The sequence below is a fragment of the Castanea sativa genome, chromosome 6 (genome assembly GCF_040712315.1).
Source record: "Castanea sativa cultivar Marrone di Chiusa Pesio chromosome 6, ASM4071231v1".
Taxonomy (NCBI): domain Eukaryota; kingdom Viridiplantae; phylum Streptophyta; class Magnoliopsida; order Fagales; family Fagaceae; genus Castanea; species Castanea sativa.
Window position 1 is genome coordinate 19931262 of NC_134018.1, and position 18218 is coordinate 19949479.

Consider the following 18218-nt stretch of genomic DNA (forward strand, 5'->3'; position numbering starts at 1 on the left):
GGCTTCATTGAACAAGTCACGAAAAAATTGGGCTTTCATGAAAACTGGATTTTTCTGATAATGCTTTGCATAACAACTGTTTCCTATTCTATGCTTATTAACGGTGTAGCTTATGGTAATGTTATACCTTCGAGAGGACTCCGTCAAGGAGATCGCCTATCATCTTATTTGTTCTTACTTTGCGTAGATGGTTTTTCTTCACTCATAAGTAAGGCTGTAAGAGATCAAAAGATGAGTGGCTTATCTATTTGCAGAGGCTGCCCTAAGATCATGCATCTCTTCTTTGCAGACGATAGTTTGCTTTTTTGTAAAGCTAATAGCCGGGAATGTCAATAGTTAATTGAAATTCTTCACTTGTATAAGGCTGCCTTAGGTCAGAAAATCAATACGAATAAATCCTCAATTTTCTTTAGTGCTAATACGGAGGTGGAAAGGAAGCATGAGATTTTGGAGATTTTAGGGCCTATGCAAGATTCCCGACACAGTAAGTATCTTGGTCTTCCCTTAATCATTGGCCAATCAAGAAATGAAGTCTTTGTTGAGATCAAAGAAAAGGTGGGAAGGAAGTTATCGAGGTGGAAAGAAAAAATTCTTTCTATTAGGGGTAGGGAGATTCTCATAAAAGCGGTGGCCCAAGCTATCCCTACGTATAGTATGAGTTGTTTTCAATTACCAAAGGGCTTGTGTGATGAAATTGAGGGTATGATGAGAAGGCTTTGGTGGGGGCAACGTGGTCAGGAATCTAGAATTGCTTAGGTGAGTTGGAGGCATTTATGCAAATCCAAGCTTAAAGGCGGAATGGGCTTCAGAAACCTTCAAGCTTTCAATCTTGCCATGTTAGCAAAGCAAGTTTGGAGGCTTCTCATGAACCCAAATTCTTTATTAGCCCAAGTTTATAAGGCTAAGTACTACACCTATGGAGATGTCCTTAGTGCTAGTTTGGGATCTAGGCCATCCTATGCTTGGCGAAGCTTAATGCACGGGCTTGATGTAATTAGGAGAGGTACTCGTTGGAGAGTTGGCAATGGGAGGAAGATCCATATTTGGAATGACAAGTGGTTGCCAACTCCTACAACGTATAAAGTGGTCTCCCCTCCTCAAAATTTTGACAACTATCCTATGGTCTCGGCTTTAATTGATTGTGATACCAGAAGTTGCAAAGCTGATCTTGTTAAGTCCATTTTTCTGCCATTTGAAGCAAGAACAATTCTCAACATCCCAATTAGTTTTAATCTCCTGGAGGACAAAATTATTTGGGTTGGCAACAATAAAGGTGTATTTATTGTCAAGAGTGCCTACTATGTAGCTCTTAATATGGTGGACTCTTTGGAGGAAGGAGAAAGCTCTTTCAGGGATCTAAGAGATCATTTATGGAAGAAAATTTGGAACATATATATTCCATCAAAGATTAAAATCTTTGCATGGAGGGCATGTGTGGATGCCCTCCTAACAATGGTGAACCTAAAGAAAAGAGGCATTAGGGAAAGTGATGTTTGTCCTTGTTGCGGAAGAGATGTGGAGCCAATCTTTCATTCTATCATTAACTGTGAGGCAGCGAAAAAGGTTTGGGATAATTGGGATGTCCATGTTATTGAGAATTGGCAAGGGCTTTATGATATATCTGATGTTGCATTAAAAATCCTTGAAAAAGGACCAACCCGAGACCTTGAAGTGTTCTTTGGAGTAGCTTGGTCAATATGGTATAACAGGAATTTAATTGTTTTTGAATCAACATGCAGATTGCCGTGCCAAATTTGGAGTTTTGCCAATATATTTCTTCATGAACATAGAGGGGCAAGGGTGGCTTTGTTCAAAAGTCAAGTTGCAGAAAATTGTAGATGGACTCCCTCGCCTCTTGGAGTTTTCAAGATCAATGTAGATGGGGCGACCTCTATGGATAGGAGAAATTCAAGTGTTGAAGCTATTGTTAGAGATTCTTGTGGTGTAGTCATTGCGACTTGTTGTAAATACCTCCAAGGCCAGTTTTCAGTAGCTGAAGTGAAAGCCATTGCTGTGGAAGCTGGAATTTTGCTTGCCCGTGACTTGAAGATCCCACAAATTATGATTGAATCGGATGTTGCGTCTACTATGAACAATATTGATGAGAAGCTCGTTGATGGATGCCTCGACCACCTGTACTAGAGTATTCTTGCTTTGCTAGACTCTTTCAGAAGCTGGAAAATCAAACATTTGAAAAGGGAATACAACAGGGCTACCCATGAGCTAGCTTTGCTTGAAAGAATTGGTGAAGTTTCTCAGGTGCGGGTGGGGGTTTCATCTCCATCTATGCAAGAGATGGTTCAAGCTGATTGTAATTAGTTGCTCTTGTTATTCCAATTTGTCACCGCTATTGTATTTCAATTTCCTTGTTTGGTTGAATACAATTCAAAGTTGTTCATCAAAAAAAAAAAAAAAAACTCTCACTCTTGTAACTATCTGAATTATATAAAAAGAAAAAAAAAAAAGAACTTGATGATTTGTTATTTAAATTTAATGCACCCTTTTAAAACTAAAAATTAAGAAAAGAAAGGAAACATACAAAAAAAGAAGAGGAATCGGCTTGGCAAAATGAGCGTGTTGAGCACCTCCTTCTATATCGCGTGAAAGGAGGACCCTGACAAATCGTTTGCGGCTAAAACAGCAGCAGGGCAAAAGTGACGCTTTCGCAATTTCAAATTTTCAATTTGATTAAAAAAAAAAATTTTGAGAAGAATTTTATTAATAATAAATAATAAAAAAATTATTATTTTAAATTGAGTTCACAAATTGAATTAGACAATAATACTTTTGGCAGTACTGCCATGAATAGACAAATCAGTGAAAGCAAGCACACGCTACACACTCCTCCTCCTCCTATAAATACTACTATTCCTCTCTCTTTTTCTCTGTCATTCACTCTTTCACATTTCAGTCTCTCTCTTTACTCAGAACCATCAACCTAGTGAGAGAGAGTAGGAGAGAGAGAACTTTTGTGTGTGTTTGTGACTGACCATTTCTCTCTCTGTCTCTCAGCGCTCAATCTCAATGTAAGCAATCTCTCATTCACTTCATCTGCATTGGATTTTCAACTCCATCACTCACTTATTAGTCTGTCCAGATGAAATTCAGTTCCATCAACGCTGATATCAATGGCTACGCTATTATAGAATTTGCTTAAGTTCATCACATTTTGCATGTAATGTGTGTCGTGTTTGATTGGTGAGAAAATGGAGGAAATAACAAGAAACGGACCGGAAAATGAAGAATTTTCTCGTTCCGTTGTCGTTGAAAACAATTGGTAATGACAGAAACCGCTTTTCAAAACCTGTTCAATCTGTTTGATTGTTGAGAAAAATGAAAGAAAAGACAAGGAAGGAAACTATTGAGTATTTTAGGGTTAAGCACTGTGTCATTCCACTCGTTCACGCTGCTTTTACTTCCATCATCAGTGTTTGCTAATTTTGTTCTGAGGAGTTTGTATGGCTTTGATTGTTGTTAAGGCCAATGCTGATGCTTGGACTTATGTTTTTTAGCGTCTTGATTACATTTTGACTTTGTGTCTAGTGTGATGCTTGTTTGGCAAGAAAATGAAGGAAAAAAAATGATAGAAATGGAGTGGAAAGTAATGAAAACACAAAAAGGTTGAAAAACAATAACTAATGATTGAAGTTTCTTCCATGTTAGTGTGCTTCTTCTTCTCCTTGTTGGTTTGTTTATTCCCCTAATTTTTCGTATGGTTATTTGGAAAATGTTTGTAAAGAAAAGAAAGAAGATTTCAATCGTTAGATTTTTCAGCGATGTCATAGTTATCTGTAGATTAATATTAGTACTACGAGTTTGGCCATGATTGTAATTTTTTTTAAGCTATGCACAAATGTTTAGCCACAGTTAGATTTAATCTACCTTGGTACTCTGTTTGGTTGGTGAAAAATTGAATGAAAGGGATGGCAGAAGGAAATTTGTCCATTCTATTCTGTTGTAACGAATTTTTGAGTGAAATGAATAGAAGGAAAGCTCTTCTAGTTGTCAAAGCATTAGCTGATGATTAACCGTGCTCTAAATCTGTTGGTTGATTAATTTTAAGCTTGCCTTTGTGAAAAGTGCAGGGCAAGATTAGATATATTCTCCTTATTTATCCATCAAGATTGTTTAGTTGACTAGTGCTAAAAATAGTGTCATTGATTGGAATTTGTTTCTAACTAAAATGAATTCATATCTGTATTTTGTAATAATTTTTTTTTTCTGTCCTTATGGCACTGTTTTGTTAAAAATAGAATGGAAAGAATGGAAGAAACTTGTAGAACAAAAATGGAAAGAAAATTTTAACTCATTTTCTGTTGTGTATTTTTTTTTCTTTCTAAATCATTGGAATAAATGATGTTAATGTCAACATTCAAATCCATTGTTGCCTCTTTTTAGTTTTAAGTATCACTAACGATTTTCTTGCTCACAACATATGTAGGGAAAAAAAGGACAATTTTAAATACTATTTTCAAGTAATCTCTGTATTTATTCCTATACATTGCTTTATCATCCTTATTTGCTGCTTATTGTAATCTGATGAGCTTAAAATGGGTTTATGTATTGCTAAAAATAATGCCAACCATTAATTTTTCCCCCTTCAGCTATGTACATCCAACAATTTGTAAATTACATTTTATTTTTCCTAAGTTTGGATCAAGTCTTCACATAACCAAATTAATGTCTTAAAGATTCAAATATCGACTATTTGTTATTATTTCTCTTTGGTAATTACTTTATTGATGAAAAGAACAAAGATATAGTACACAGGAGATGTACACAGCTAGGTGTTATTAATTTCTATTAATGCACGTTTAGGTTGAATCATGTTATGAATTTTAAAGCTGTTTTCACATTCTAATCTTCTATCTTCCATCCATTTTCATTTGAGGGTTTTTTTTGGGCATCCTCTCTAGTTTATCAATAAAATAAGAAAAGGAAAACGTGTTAATGCAAAGGAGTGTATGTGCCACCTCTTTATTAGATTGCTTGAGAAGATCACATTTTGTCGTTTATACGAACTAACTTGCTCCAGAAGTGACTCTTTTTGGTCATGCATTGCCTTTTAGTTAATTTTTAAATGATTTATTTTAGTGTTTCACCTATACTTCACCAAACAACTCTACAAATGGGTTTTAGATTCCCATTACTCCATCTTATTCCTTGAGAAGCATTGCCTTTTGAGAGAGAGAGAGAGAGAAAGCCTTCTGTTCCATTGCTCTCACACCACTAAATTTTCAAGTAAGAAATTATTTATTCTCTTCCTTGCCATTTTCTTTCTATCACCTTTAGTTGCTTTATCTTATTGTGTGAGCTTGAAATGGGTTTAATTAGTGATAAAATCAGTGATGATGAAAACTGTTTTTAAACTATATCTAATTGTCAATTTTGAGTCATATTTTAGTTTTGAGTTTGTTGTTTCCTGTTGCCGTGTGTCCTATGAAATAAAGAAAAAGAGATCTGCTTTTATTTGAATTTACTGATGAATGAAATTTATTCTGACTCTGGGTTTGGCACATATTTTGCTCATCTTTTTTCTTGACAGTGTCTTAAGCAATCTGTTCTGTTTACAGGGAACTGGAGAAAAAGATAAAAAAAATGGAAAACCTTGAGTGTTGTGATGTATCTTGTTCTTGTGTTTTCTGAAAACTTAGATTAGCTCCATTTAGGTTATAAGAACTGGTAATTGAAATTCCTGTAGAATCTTTGTGTATTTTTTGAACAAATTTTGATTACATGTGTCTTTCTTTCATCCTCTGTTTTGGATACTGAGAAAATGACGTGTCCCAAAATAGAAACTCAATGATGTCTAGTTAACCCTTGCATTTATCACTCTTTTGCGAAACTTCTTGTACATCAAATTTATATATATTCACATTTCCTTTTCTGGATGTTTCAAAATTGTTGACCATTTTGTTATTGGAAAATGTTTTTTCCAACATAACATAATCCTTTATAATTACTAATGATAGCATGTACCGTCACAAATTATAGTTAATAGCAGTGTTTAAAAATCGGATGGGTTGAATTGTAAGCAACCTTTGAATTCAGTAGCTACAAGATTTTTGGTTCCAGTTAGCTCAATTTGTAAATTTTATTGTTGGTGATTGAACAAGAGACTTGGGATCGAATCCTACCCACAGCAAAAAAGAATCTATTGGTGTCTTGGCTTGATAGTAAGAGCAATCATCATGGGGTGGGTGCCTTGTTTCAAATCCTATTGTATCTATAAAAAAAAATCAGCCACAACAATTCAATTTTTTTACCTATATTCCTTAATTATATATTTAAATATTCAACAATAGTAACTTTGTAACAAATTTGTATTATGACCTTTAACAAAAATTTCATTTGTGTTCCCATATAAATATGGAATATAAACGTAGAATTTATTGACACACTATATATTATAATGTATTAGTCTATTATTTAATCTCTATATTATTATTCTATATCTTATGTTATATGTCTAGTGTATAAATTAATAACTGTGTTTATCATGTTATGCTGATGTCACAGTCTGATCCTAGTTGACCTAATTGGACCTTTGACCCTTTCAATGCTTTGTTTTTTGAACTATTGGTATTAGTGAATTATTGTTTGAAAATCCATGTTATATTGATTTGTATTACCTCTTTTTCATTTGGTATGCATTGTCCTTTTGTATGTCACAAATAAAGAAGTTGCTGATTATTGAATTTTTTTTTTTTTTTTTGTTGCTTTGCAGGCTTTGTATGTATTAATAGCATATACTCATGACTCGTGTCTCTTACTTATAACTCATTGACTGGTTCTGAGTTCTTATCCTAATTTGGTGCATATGTAATGTTCATTAGGAGCTGTTTGAAAATTTCAAATTGGTAGGGGGCTCTATTGATTAATCTAGGAATAGACTTCACAACATTTTTTTTTTTTTTTTTTTTTTTTTTTTTTTTTTTTTTTTTTTTACGTTTTGGAAAAAATGGGGAAAACTATCAAAGCTAAAATATTATATGATTGAAATTTAAAAAAAAAAAAAATCTAGATTGATGCAGAAAGAAAGAGAGGTGAGAGATAGAAGAAAGCAAGAGAGGCACCCACTAGCTTGAATTACAGACCTTTTTTTTTGCCAAAATATGAAATGGCCTTTAATTTTTTTGGCTTGATTTTGTTGAGTCTTGCCTGATGTGCCTTACAGTCTATTTGAGGCGCTCAGGTGCCTAATTAGGCCCCAAAGGCAGGTGCCTTACTAAAGGAGTCTTGCCTCAAAGATTTAAAGCTGCCCTAGTGGCTTTGACTACACTGTTTGTTATGTTACATGAATAATGTTAATTCTTTTTCAATGGGTATCTCTTTCTATTGTTGTTGCCTGAGTGCCCGGCTGTCTGTCCTTCACCTGTTTAAAAATTAAAAAAAGGGTAGGGTATTAAAAAAAAAAAAAAAAGAGGAACGAGAAAAGCTGTGGGTAGTGGAGGTAAATTTGTCTTCTGATTATATGATGTGTCTGATATTTTAATAAATTATCTGAATACCAAAGGGTTGAAATAATGTAAGAAGAGTAGAGGACTCCATATGGTAGTAATGTATGTATATATGTGTCCTCTGTTCCAGATAATTGAACAAAGACTTCCGTAGTTTAGTTGATCTGTTGTTATGTATTTTTCCACAAGAAATATTTCTAATTGAAGAAATTTCTGGGTTGGTAATTTTATATATTCTAATCAGGTTGTATTATTGAATGGCATATTGAAGAAAAGAGTATTTTTTGTTTGGCAGTAGTGGAGAGACGAGTAAAACGCACGCTTAATGTTGCTGGAGAAGGGATTTTTTTGTTGAAATTCCCTGAAAATTACAGTTATGCAAGAATAGAATTAGTTCTTTCAATCTCTTCTCATCTGGTGGAATTCCTAATTTCTAACTGACATTTTGTTCTCCTCATTCATTTTGAAGATTTCATAAAATGCAAGGAGTTACTTCATGCAATGCACCTTTTGATTCTGAAACAAGGGACCTAGAGGGTTTGCTCGAAGTTTTTGGCTCTGCATTTTCTCTTGAGGACATAGCCTCTGCTTATTGCCAGGCAAGGCGCAATGTAGATATGGCTAGTGAAATTCTTTGTGCTTCATGTGAAAGTACTCCTGTCATTGCTTCTTGCGCATCTAAAGATAAATTTAAGTGTGCAAGTTCAACATCTTCAGAAGTGTCATTTGAATTGGATGGTGAAAGTGCAATGCCTTCAGAAATGTCAGCTGATGAATTTTGTCAGAAGTCTAATCATGCAGTAAGAAATACCAGAGCATTGAAGTCAAAAGTGCGTCCTGTATCAATAGGTACTGTTTCAGGTGTCATTGCAAAAGATTATGTTATGTCAAGGCCAGTAACTAAAGAATATCCTGAAGCAACAAAACCGCCTAAATTATATGCAAAAGAATTTCCTGTCTCTGAGATATGGAGTGAGGAAGTTGTGCCAAGTATGAGAGCAAGAAATGGCAGCACTGCATGTGATGATATTGAGGAATTTATGATTGAAATGCTTGGAGATGGCTTCCAGCTAGACGTGAATGTGATCCAAGAAGTTCTTGGTAAATTTTTCTTGTTGTGTCAACCATTTATGCTTTTCATTACTCCTGCCAGCAAATTAGTAATTCTCCATTGAAGTTTGTATGTGTGTCTGAAGTAGCTTCAGAGAAGGAATATGTCCAATTTCCCTGACATTTAAATTTAATATATATATATATATATATATATATATATATTGGTTTTCAGTAAAAAACACTTTTCTATTTTTAATTAAATATTATTAAAGCAGATAAAATGACTACTATTTTTCTTGTATGCATCGGAGATTATTATTAGGTATTGTTGTTTTCCTTATTAAGTTCACTTGCAGTGTTTGATATGATGCTTAATCAGGCATTTTGTTGAATTTGCAGGCTTTTGTGGTCATGATGTGCAAAAGGTATAGTGCAAATTCACTTTAAGGTTAAGGTGGTTTTTTGGATAATGATTTATATGCACCACATTGAATCTTCTCTCTTTCACTTTGAAAGAAGTGTTATCTTGAATTCATCTGGAAGCACTTACCAGTATGGTTGGGGGTCAGATGTTATGCGAGTGCAGGCACACATGCACCTTGGCTTTCTGGGTCATGAACACACACATGCATACATACATCTTTCGGTAAATAAAATAATTTTATTCAACAAAGACAAAAAGGAATGCATAACATTCTAAATTTTACATCTTCATTGTATGGTGGCTAGAGATATTTAATAATTACTCACATACATACATACATACATACATATATATAGATGTTTGGTATGATTAAATGTCTCAACATTAACTTCTTCCATATAATATAACCATAAAGTGGAGACTAAATTGTTGTTAATCCTGCTGATGGCAAATCACAGACCAAAATTGTAGTTTGTGGTGCATCACTTAAAATTAACATGAGCTGGAAAAACTTATTAAAATATTCAGACTACATCTTTCAAACTTTAGAGTATGAAATATCTTATATTCATTGCAAGATGCCAATGAGAATTGTCTTTCATTTTCCCCCCATTGAGTTCACATTATGAACATAAACGTTTTACCTTTTCCCTGCTCTTCATATGAATAGCAGATCATTATTAGAAGATCAGCGTTTTGAGTTTTTTTTTTTTTTTTTTTTCCTCTCTTTTGGGGTAATCTGTTACTATTAGTATATAAATCCCTCAATATTTTGCTAAAGTCAACAATCTTGAAGAATGATTTTGCTGATCATGTAGAGCATGGAGAAACTTCTTGACTTGTCAGCTTCAACGTTGGAGAAGCATGATGATGATGATGTTGACTTAGCTGGCAAAAAAGTAAGCTTTACTAGTAGTTTTATGCTTCTACCCAATTCCAATATCGATATATGATTATTTATGAAATTATATAATATTTGGATTTGATGATGATTCTTCTCTCACTTCTCTAGTGACTGGTGCCTATATATATAAAAGTTTTTACTGGTGCCTTAATATGTTTGTACTGCATGGAGCCTTTCTATTGTCAAGTTCAAATCCCAAAATCATTTATACTTTAACCTTGATGATTGCTAGCAGAACGTTTATGAATATGTACATGCTGCACCTATATTCTCAACTTTGAGCTTCATTCCTTGTTTGATGTGATGGTGACAAAGAGAACCAATGTAGTGGAGAAATATAGTATTTTGGATCTTTTGTTAAGTTGAGTAGTTAAATGTACTCAGTTCATTAATCTTTCTGAATGCCGTGCTTGCTAAGTGAGATGGGATTTTTAAACTTGAGGTCCCATTTTTCAATTTTGACACTGATAAGACCTTAATCATCTTTAGTAGAACATGAACACTACTTCTATTATGTCTATAACAATGGTCTCCATCAGGTCTTTCACACAATAATATCTGATAGTATGATAATTAATTAACGAGCTATGGGCCTATGGCTGTTACTGTTTGCTTATACTGAAGTTCACTGTTAGTATACTAATTTGTATATTTATTTGTTCATCTTGGCTTTTCTATTTGTAAAGAAGTTGTAAATTATTACTATTATTATTTTGTTTATACTTATATGGTTACCTTTTTTTGGACATTAGTATCATCTTTTGAAAAGTTAACTCAAATCTGGCATAAAAGACAAAATGATGATTAACAACCTCTTAATTTTCTTGTTATCTCTTCTGATCTATGTTCTTTTTAACAGTCTTCAGATGAATGCCAAGACCTAGATTCATCCTGCAGGTGTGTTCTTGCCATTTTTGTTAATTTACTAGCTCACTCCTGGGGACTGGATATAGCTAAGGAAAGGATGATTTGGGAACGTCACTTTTTATTTGATCATCCTATCATTTTGCATAGATCAAAATCTCATTACTTTTTTTGTTTTTGCCTATGCAGTGATGGAGCTAGAAATATGACAAAAAAATTAACAGTGTCACCAAAAAAAGACAAAGAAAGACTTGTTCTTCAGAAGGAAGTTTTAGAAGCATTGTTCACTGTTCCTGAAAGATCTGAGGAAGTGCCCAAAAGAATTCATCCAGTGAGGAGATTGAGACCTTTTGGTAAACCCGTGGTTGGAACTTTTACAGACACTGCTACAAAGCATAAGATTGCTACTGTGCGGCCAATAGAAGTTACTAAAGATGGTATGAAGTTTGATTATTATTTTTGCATTATGAGGGAGTAATTTATCTCACAGATTATTTTATAGAGACATTGACACAGTATTTGGAAGCTATTAGTTGATACTTGTGTGTTTGCTTCTCTACAACTTGAGCCCTACAAGTTGAATTTAGTTGTACTTACCTATCAAAAAAAAAAAAAAAGAAGTTGAATTTAGTTGTAATTATGAAGTTTTTTTTTTCCCCATGTTCCATTCTCATTTTGGAATGAAGTCTAATAATATATACACTAGAATGCAAAGTAAATGTTTTCATGTAAAAGATTGTGTGACACAAGTCATGGTGTAGTATGACAGATTCAGATATATCAGAATAATATTAATTATTGGATAAAGATATTTTACTTATATTATCCTTTTTCAATGACATTTCTGGCAACATATACTTTTAAAGATAGATTGAATTTAAGGATTAGATTCTTCTTGACCAAGTCAAAGATAAACTTTTGTAGGGGAAACATCTCCAAAGTCCAGCCATCTCAAACCATTCTACTCTCCTTCACTTGATTGAATCTAATCCCTAAATCTCTTTTACAAATATTAATTTAATATAGTTTTAAGATTTTAATTTCTTGGTGTTGGCGTTTTGTTTCGACTCCAATATGTTAATCGTGGGATAAGTTTCATATCAACATAGGTTTGCTCCAAGGATGAACATTAAGTTGAAGTTCATATTCCTTTTCACTAGTAATGGATGAATTCACTGCATCAATTCAAGATGAAGTCTCTTGGTTTGCAGATTATATAGTTTTAGTGGATGAAACTAGATGTAGAGTTAATCTCAAGTTAGAAATTCGGAGAGATACTTTAGAATCTAAAACGCTTTTGGCTAACTAGGAATTAAATAGAGTTAATGGAAAGTTTAGTGAAAGTAGAAACAAAGATGAAGGATTGTAAGATTTGATGGTCAAAAGATACCAAAGAGTGGGTGCTTACAATATCTTGGATTAGTAATTCATAAGGATGGCGAGATTGTAGAGGATGTGAATTGTTGGATAAGAGTAAGGTCGATGGAGAAGTGCGTAAGGTCGTAGAATACCTAGTAAGTTCTATAATATTTCTATAAAACTAGTTATGCTCTATGGTGCTTAATGTTGGGCGATTAAGAAGAAACATGTCCATAAATTGAGTGTAGATGAAACGAGAATGTGAAGATGAATAAGCAGAAATACAGAGAAAGGTAGAATTCAAAATGAAGAAATTTGTTTAAAGATAAGGGCGGTTCTTATTGATAAAAAGATAAGGGAGAATTGCTTGAGATGCATTGGTCATATGTAAAGAAGAGATTAATGCATAGGTGAGGAAAAGGGACTTGATTCAAGTCTAGGGAGCGAAAAAAGGTATAGGAAGACCTAAAATTAAACATTAGTAGTAGTAGTTGTAAAAAATGGCATATCAATTAAGGAGGTGATGGAGAGTATGATTTTGGATATGATAGAATAGTGAAAAAGAATACATGTAAATGATCATGATTAGTCTATTGGGAATCTATAGAGAACACCAAAGTTTTGGGGCTAAGGCTTGTTTGAAGTTGTATGCTAGCTAATCTTTGGGCCAGTCCTTCACATTTCTTGGAAACAATGGCTGATCTTGTTCTATGAGATGTGTTCAACACCAAATCAGGCTATCTGCCCAATATTAATGAGAACATGAATAGCCATTCTCTAATTCATGACTTAATTTTTCTCTTTTACTGTACATGATTTTTATGTTTGTGATATGGATTGTTTTCTTGTCTTCAACTTCTAATTCAAATAGATTTTGTAATGTTATTGCTTATTCCACATAAAACATTCTTCTGAAATAGATGAAGATGATGAGAATAGCTATGAGGTCCTACGTAAAGCTGTAAAGGAATATTGGATTATGATGAAAGAATACTACCAAGCTGTAAGATCCTCCTTTTATATTTTTAGTTTATCTTATGCTCTTGGAAAATGTACTTGCTACAACTGTGTAGAATATTTATAGGAATGGTATGGCGGTATGGCATATCAAATCAGTGGGAAAATAGTGGTCTTGTTGCTTATAGAGTGAAAGGGAGATACAATATCCACACCATTGCTTTCTGTAAACTTTTCTGCTTGTTTACCATTGCCACAAACTTCCGCTGAAATTTTCATTTCATGTGCACTTTTATGGGTCCTCTTTATGATGATCATTCTAATCCCCATTGGGAGTTGCTTTGTAGGCTGTTGATGCATTTGTTAAGGGAGATTTTGTACGGGCAAACAAACTTCGAGAACAGGTATGGTATCTTGATATTGAATTATTGATGCTTAAAGGTGAAAATAGTTGCAAATCAAATTCTTCGCATTGTTCATTAATCCTCATTTGACTTTGAAACTTTTTCTTTTATTCCTAGAAAATTGATTTCCAGCTCTTAATCAATTTAATTATGATAGGTTCAATTTAATTAAATTCAGTCTTGAACCAATTCATTACATTGATAATTATTTAATCTTATCTTAATAAACCGTACTTATTTTACCTATACTTACTAGTTTACTCTACTGCCATTAGACTAGCTAGTCGTAGACCCGCGCATTGCATGTGATAATTTTTTTAGACTTATCTTATAAATTATATTTTATTATTATTATTATTATTATTATTATTGTTGTTGTTGTTGTTGTTGTTGTTTTACTATTGTCTATGTAACTTATGTAAAATTCTTATATGATAAAATTATCCAAATCACGTTATATAATAAAATAATATTATATTCTTTATAATGTAATAGGATAACATTTAACAATTAGAGATAACAAAAAAGAAAAAAAACTTAAAACACAAAACTAAATTGCATAAATTCAAAGTGGAGTTATTAAAAATACAAAAAAATTAATAACCTAAAGTAGAGTTGCAAGAAAAATAAAAGAAATCCACCAAAAAATTGAACAACTAAATAATACCAAAAAGAATACCAAAAACAAAAACTTAGCATAAATCAGCACTTACCCTTTACAAATCAAGAGGCTACATAAAAAATCAAATGAAAAGATAACGTATCAAGTCTAAAAGGAATTTCATAGAACAAATGTCATGTTGTAAAAAAATAACATATATAGAACAACTAAATAGGTGAATTCAAAGCAACCCAAACTAAGAATTTAAAGAAAAACACATGTAATAAAATTAACAATTAAAGAGAGAAAAAGACTTAAATAAAAAACTAAATCGCATTAGCTCAATATAAAGTTCTAAAGAATACAACAATTTATCAACCTAAAGCAAAGATGAAAGGAAAAAAAAAAAATCCACCAAAAAATTGAGAGAGAGAGAGAGAGAGAACCTTTTTTTGTGAGGGACAAGTATGTAAAGAATGGAAGAGAGAATGACAAATTTATAGTAAGAGGTTGTGAATAAGAAATGACAAAAAAAATGAAGATGAAGGGAAAGATGATGAGTGATATTAAGGTAGAGAGTAGTGGGGAAATGAAAAGGTAAGGGAAATGATAATGGGGAGAGTACCCACTACCCTCTACCTTAATGATACTAAGGTAGAGGGTAGTGGGTAGTAGAGAGATGAAAAGGTAAGGGATAGAGAAAGGTCGGAGAAAGTGTAAATATTTATTAAAAAAAGAGTAAATGTTAAAAAAAATTATAGGAAAATTAGAAAGAAAAATGATAATGACGTGGATGCTGATGTGGCTCAACTGGAGCGTAGCAATAATAAATGCTACGCTTCAGCTTTTAAATATAATAATAATAATAATAATAATAATAATAATTAAAACGTAAGATCTACTTCAACCCACCCTGTTCCTTAACCACCAATGCCAATGCTTAGGGGCTGTATGCTGTAATAATTACTCATGGGCGCAAGGTATCAGATGTTATTAGAAGATGCCACATTTATACTCCGGCTTTTTTTAGCATGTAATTTTCGAAAGTAAAATTTTCTTGACTAACTTATTATGGAATTATAATCTATATAAAATCGAAGCAAGTTAACTTTTAGTTGACCTCATGATAGTGTGCCATATAAATTTTTGAGGCATTACAATTTTACAGGTTATTATTTTAATATATATATGTGTGTGTGTCTATATATATATATATATATATATATATATATATATATATATATATTAATCTTATTTAAATTTTATTCTACATTTGAACCATCCATCAGAATCTTGGCAGTTGGCACATCATATTTTATTTAAATGGTAGAATATATAAACAAACACAATCATAATAAATGACTAATGCTAGAATATATAGTTCCATATACAATCACAATCGTAATAAATTCTTATTAATAATTATCATAATTATCACATTTCATATTTAGAAATTTTTTATTATTAAACTTTCCTGGAAGGGGTAGTACACGTGAGAAATGATTTAGGACAATAACAGAAATTTAAAAAGACAAGGTTGAGTAGTATACATCTTTGGCGTTATTATTAAAAATTGATGTGCCTTTGTGACATTAATTTTGTATAAATATATTCCCCTAAGTTTTATTTGTTGTTTGAAAATCTAGGGACACTTTTTTAACAAAAAGGCCAAAGATGCAGATGAGAAATCTGCTCAAAAGGTCTATGAAACCAGGTTGGTGCAATGTAATTCATTTCTTCATGAGTTGCCTACTTGCCTGTCCCGTTTATAGCCTTATAAATCACTAATGAGTTTCAATTTAACAGCCAAGATGATGAAGTGTCCCTTGACTTGCATGACCATGAACCCAAGGATGCTGTACACTCACTGAGGCTTCATTTGACTAATATTTCTGGCATCCAAGGTATTCCATTCTTCTCCTCCATTTATACTCTTAATTTGAGAATATATGACATGGCTTTGGATTCTGCCTCTTAAATCCTTTGGTTCAATACATTCTTTCTTTCTCAAGAGACCAAAATAAAAAGACAAAAAGGGGATGACAAGACTATGGATTTTGCTTTTTTTCTTTTTTTAAAATCAGGTTTTAAATACCTGAAGGTCATATTGGGGACCAACAATGAAGATACCAAAAAAGGGGCTCGGAAACGACTGGTATGACTAAATTCTCGAGCCAATAAGCAATTTAAACTTGTTTTATTTGCTTTTGAGGCTATATTTTTTTTACATTTTTGTTTGAACTATTAACTAGAACTCATTTGTTAAGGTCATCCTAGTTTTGGGCTCAGTTAAACTTTAAAAGTGTACCAATCTCCTGGAAACTCTGAAGCAGCAACGCTGCATTTTTTGTATTTCTTGCTCTAATGGGACATGCTAATATCCATGTCTATGGAACACAATTTTTGTCAATGAGCTTGTGTTGAGTTTTTTGGCTTGGCAAAGAATGGAATTATTTTTGGAGTGAAGGAAATGGCAAACTTCTGCATCAAGTATGAAGCTCCCAGAAAAACAAGGCAAAACTTAATTGATTGCCACTTGAGCCCAATTTCTAGGAATTGCAGAGGATATGCTTTCATATTATTCATTTTGGTAACCATTTATCTATTCAATTGGTCTGATGAATAATATATATTAGGAAAAAAAAAAAGTTATTTAGAATATTTTTTTGGTCAGAGATACTTTTACCTTTCATTCCTATATAGTAATGAATATATTGATTTATAGCAAAGGGATTGAAAATTTTGGCATCTGTTAGATCAGTGATTGTTTTTAACCTGTTATGATCATGATTTGTGTGGGGCCCAATTTTAACTTTTATGTTGTGACTTGGGAGCCTTGTGATTCCTCTCTATATTGTGCAGGTGTCACATATTAAAAAAATTTATTCATCCAAAAAAAAATTCATATTGTTTTGTCTGGATCTTCATATCTTTTGATAAAATGCTGGAAGGGAATTGTGAGCTTCTTGAGATGCTTTTTTGTTACCGCATGCCTATGTTACCCTGCTTAGTAATGAGAAGGCTGAAATCTGTCATTTATACTTTTTAATTTTATTCTGCAGATTTTGAAGCAACTGGAAAAGGAATCAATCAAATGGACAGAGGAGGATGATGGCGGAACCATTATCATTCAAGTGGATGTGATCAACCCAAAAGACTTGAGTTTTTATAAGAAATGAATATAAAGACAATTAGGAGAGTTCCTATCACTATAAAGCTTCTGGAAAATAGGAAATCACAACTTGGGTGAAAATCTTATTATATATATTTTTCTTAAAAATTACTCAATTTTTTTGGATTGACCACATCCACATGTATGTAAAAAGATTTTCACCCAACCAAAAAAAAAAAAAAAAAGAAAAGAAAAGAAAAGAAAAGAAATAGGAATGGCTAAGATAGAGAGACACAGTGGGGTAGTAGGTGCTGAACTCCATGTGTCTGTTTAATTTGATACTCCAGCAAAATTTTGTTGTGAGCTACTGTGTACTTCTAGATTGCGATGAGCTCATGATTGTATACGTGAGATTGAGTTCTATAACTTCTATTACTTATGGTTTCTTTTCTGTGCTTATTAGCTTTTCCTAGAGTTAAGTGTGCTTTCAACCTATCAACCCCACAATTTCAACCCACTTTGAGATGGTTTTTTGAGGGTAGGTAAGTTGGATTTTTTCCCCCTTGAAACTTGGGTTGGATTGGATTTGAATTGGTAAAATTTATAGTAAAAGTACTTGGCAAAGGGAATGCAAGTCCATTGTGTCATATTCAACCCACCCGAATGACTGATGGTGGAAGTCGAGGAAACAATATTGTATCTACGATATCATAACATGGTTATCGGTGAATGGTGAGAATAAATTTGAAGATGCATTATTTTCCCCTTTAGGAACAAGTTTCCCAAATGGACTTGTGAGAACCAATCGTTCCTAGAATAACTGTAGGCCTCACGTAGAGGTGAGTACACAAGAATGCACTTTACTTTTCTTCCATATGGACCAATTAGGGATGATAATTTTTTTCCGGCCCGCTTGACCCGCCCCTCTCCGCTTCGCTCTGTGCGAGTTTTTCCCGCCCCGCAAAGGTGATGGGGCGAGAATAGGGCAAGATTTTAGACCCGCACTATGAGGCAGAGCGGGGATGGGTTTACACTTTTTAGACCTGCATCGCCCCGCGTTAATAAGGATTAAGTTGTAAT

At 33.0% G+C, this 18218-nt stretch overlaps 1 protein-coding gene across 2 annotated transcripts; it reads left to right on the forward strand.

The window, feature by feature from the left end:
• The first annotated feature begins 2887 nt into the window (after positions 1–2887).
• Positions 2888–17591, forward strand: LOC142638940 (putative nuclear RNA export factor SDE5). 2 transcript variants are annotated; one of them, XM_075813018.1, is made up of 13 exons: positions 2888–3026; positions 7756–7833; positions 7930–8561; positions 8913–8938; positions 9756–9836; positions 10701–10738; positions 10895–11142; positions 12985–13067; positions 13369–13425; positions 15673–15740; positions 15833–15930; positions 16111–16181; positions 17089–17591. In XM_075813018.1, the coding sequence occupies exons 3-13, from the start codon at positions 7940–7942 to the stop codon at positions 17203–17205; spliced, it is 1509 nt and encodes a 502-aa protein (XP_075669133.1). In that variant the 5' UTR covers positions 2888–3026; positions 7756–7833; positions 7930–7939; the 3' UTR covers positions 17206–17591. The 2 variants fall into 2 exon arrangements, with proteins under 2 accessions (XP_075669133.1, XP_075669132.1); XM_075813017.1 differs by lacking the exon at positions 7756–7833 and having other exon boundaries at positions 2894–3026.
• Positions 17592–18218: the final 627 nt, after the last annotated feature.

Bases quoted from the DNA above. Each gene is read 5' to 3' on its own strand.
- LOC142638940 (XM_075813018.1), top strand. From the start codon at position 7,940: ATGCAAGGAGTTACTTCATGCAATGCACCTTTTGATTCTGAAACAAGG. The intron at 9,837-10,700 runs GTAAGCTTTACT...TCTTTTTAACAG, and splicing joins TTGACTTAGCTGGCAAAAAA to TCTTCAGATGAATGCCAAGA. The intron at 15,741-15,832 runs GTTGGTGCAATG...TCAATTTAACAG, and splicing joins CAAAAGGTCTATGAAACCAG to CCAAGATGATGAAGTGTCCC.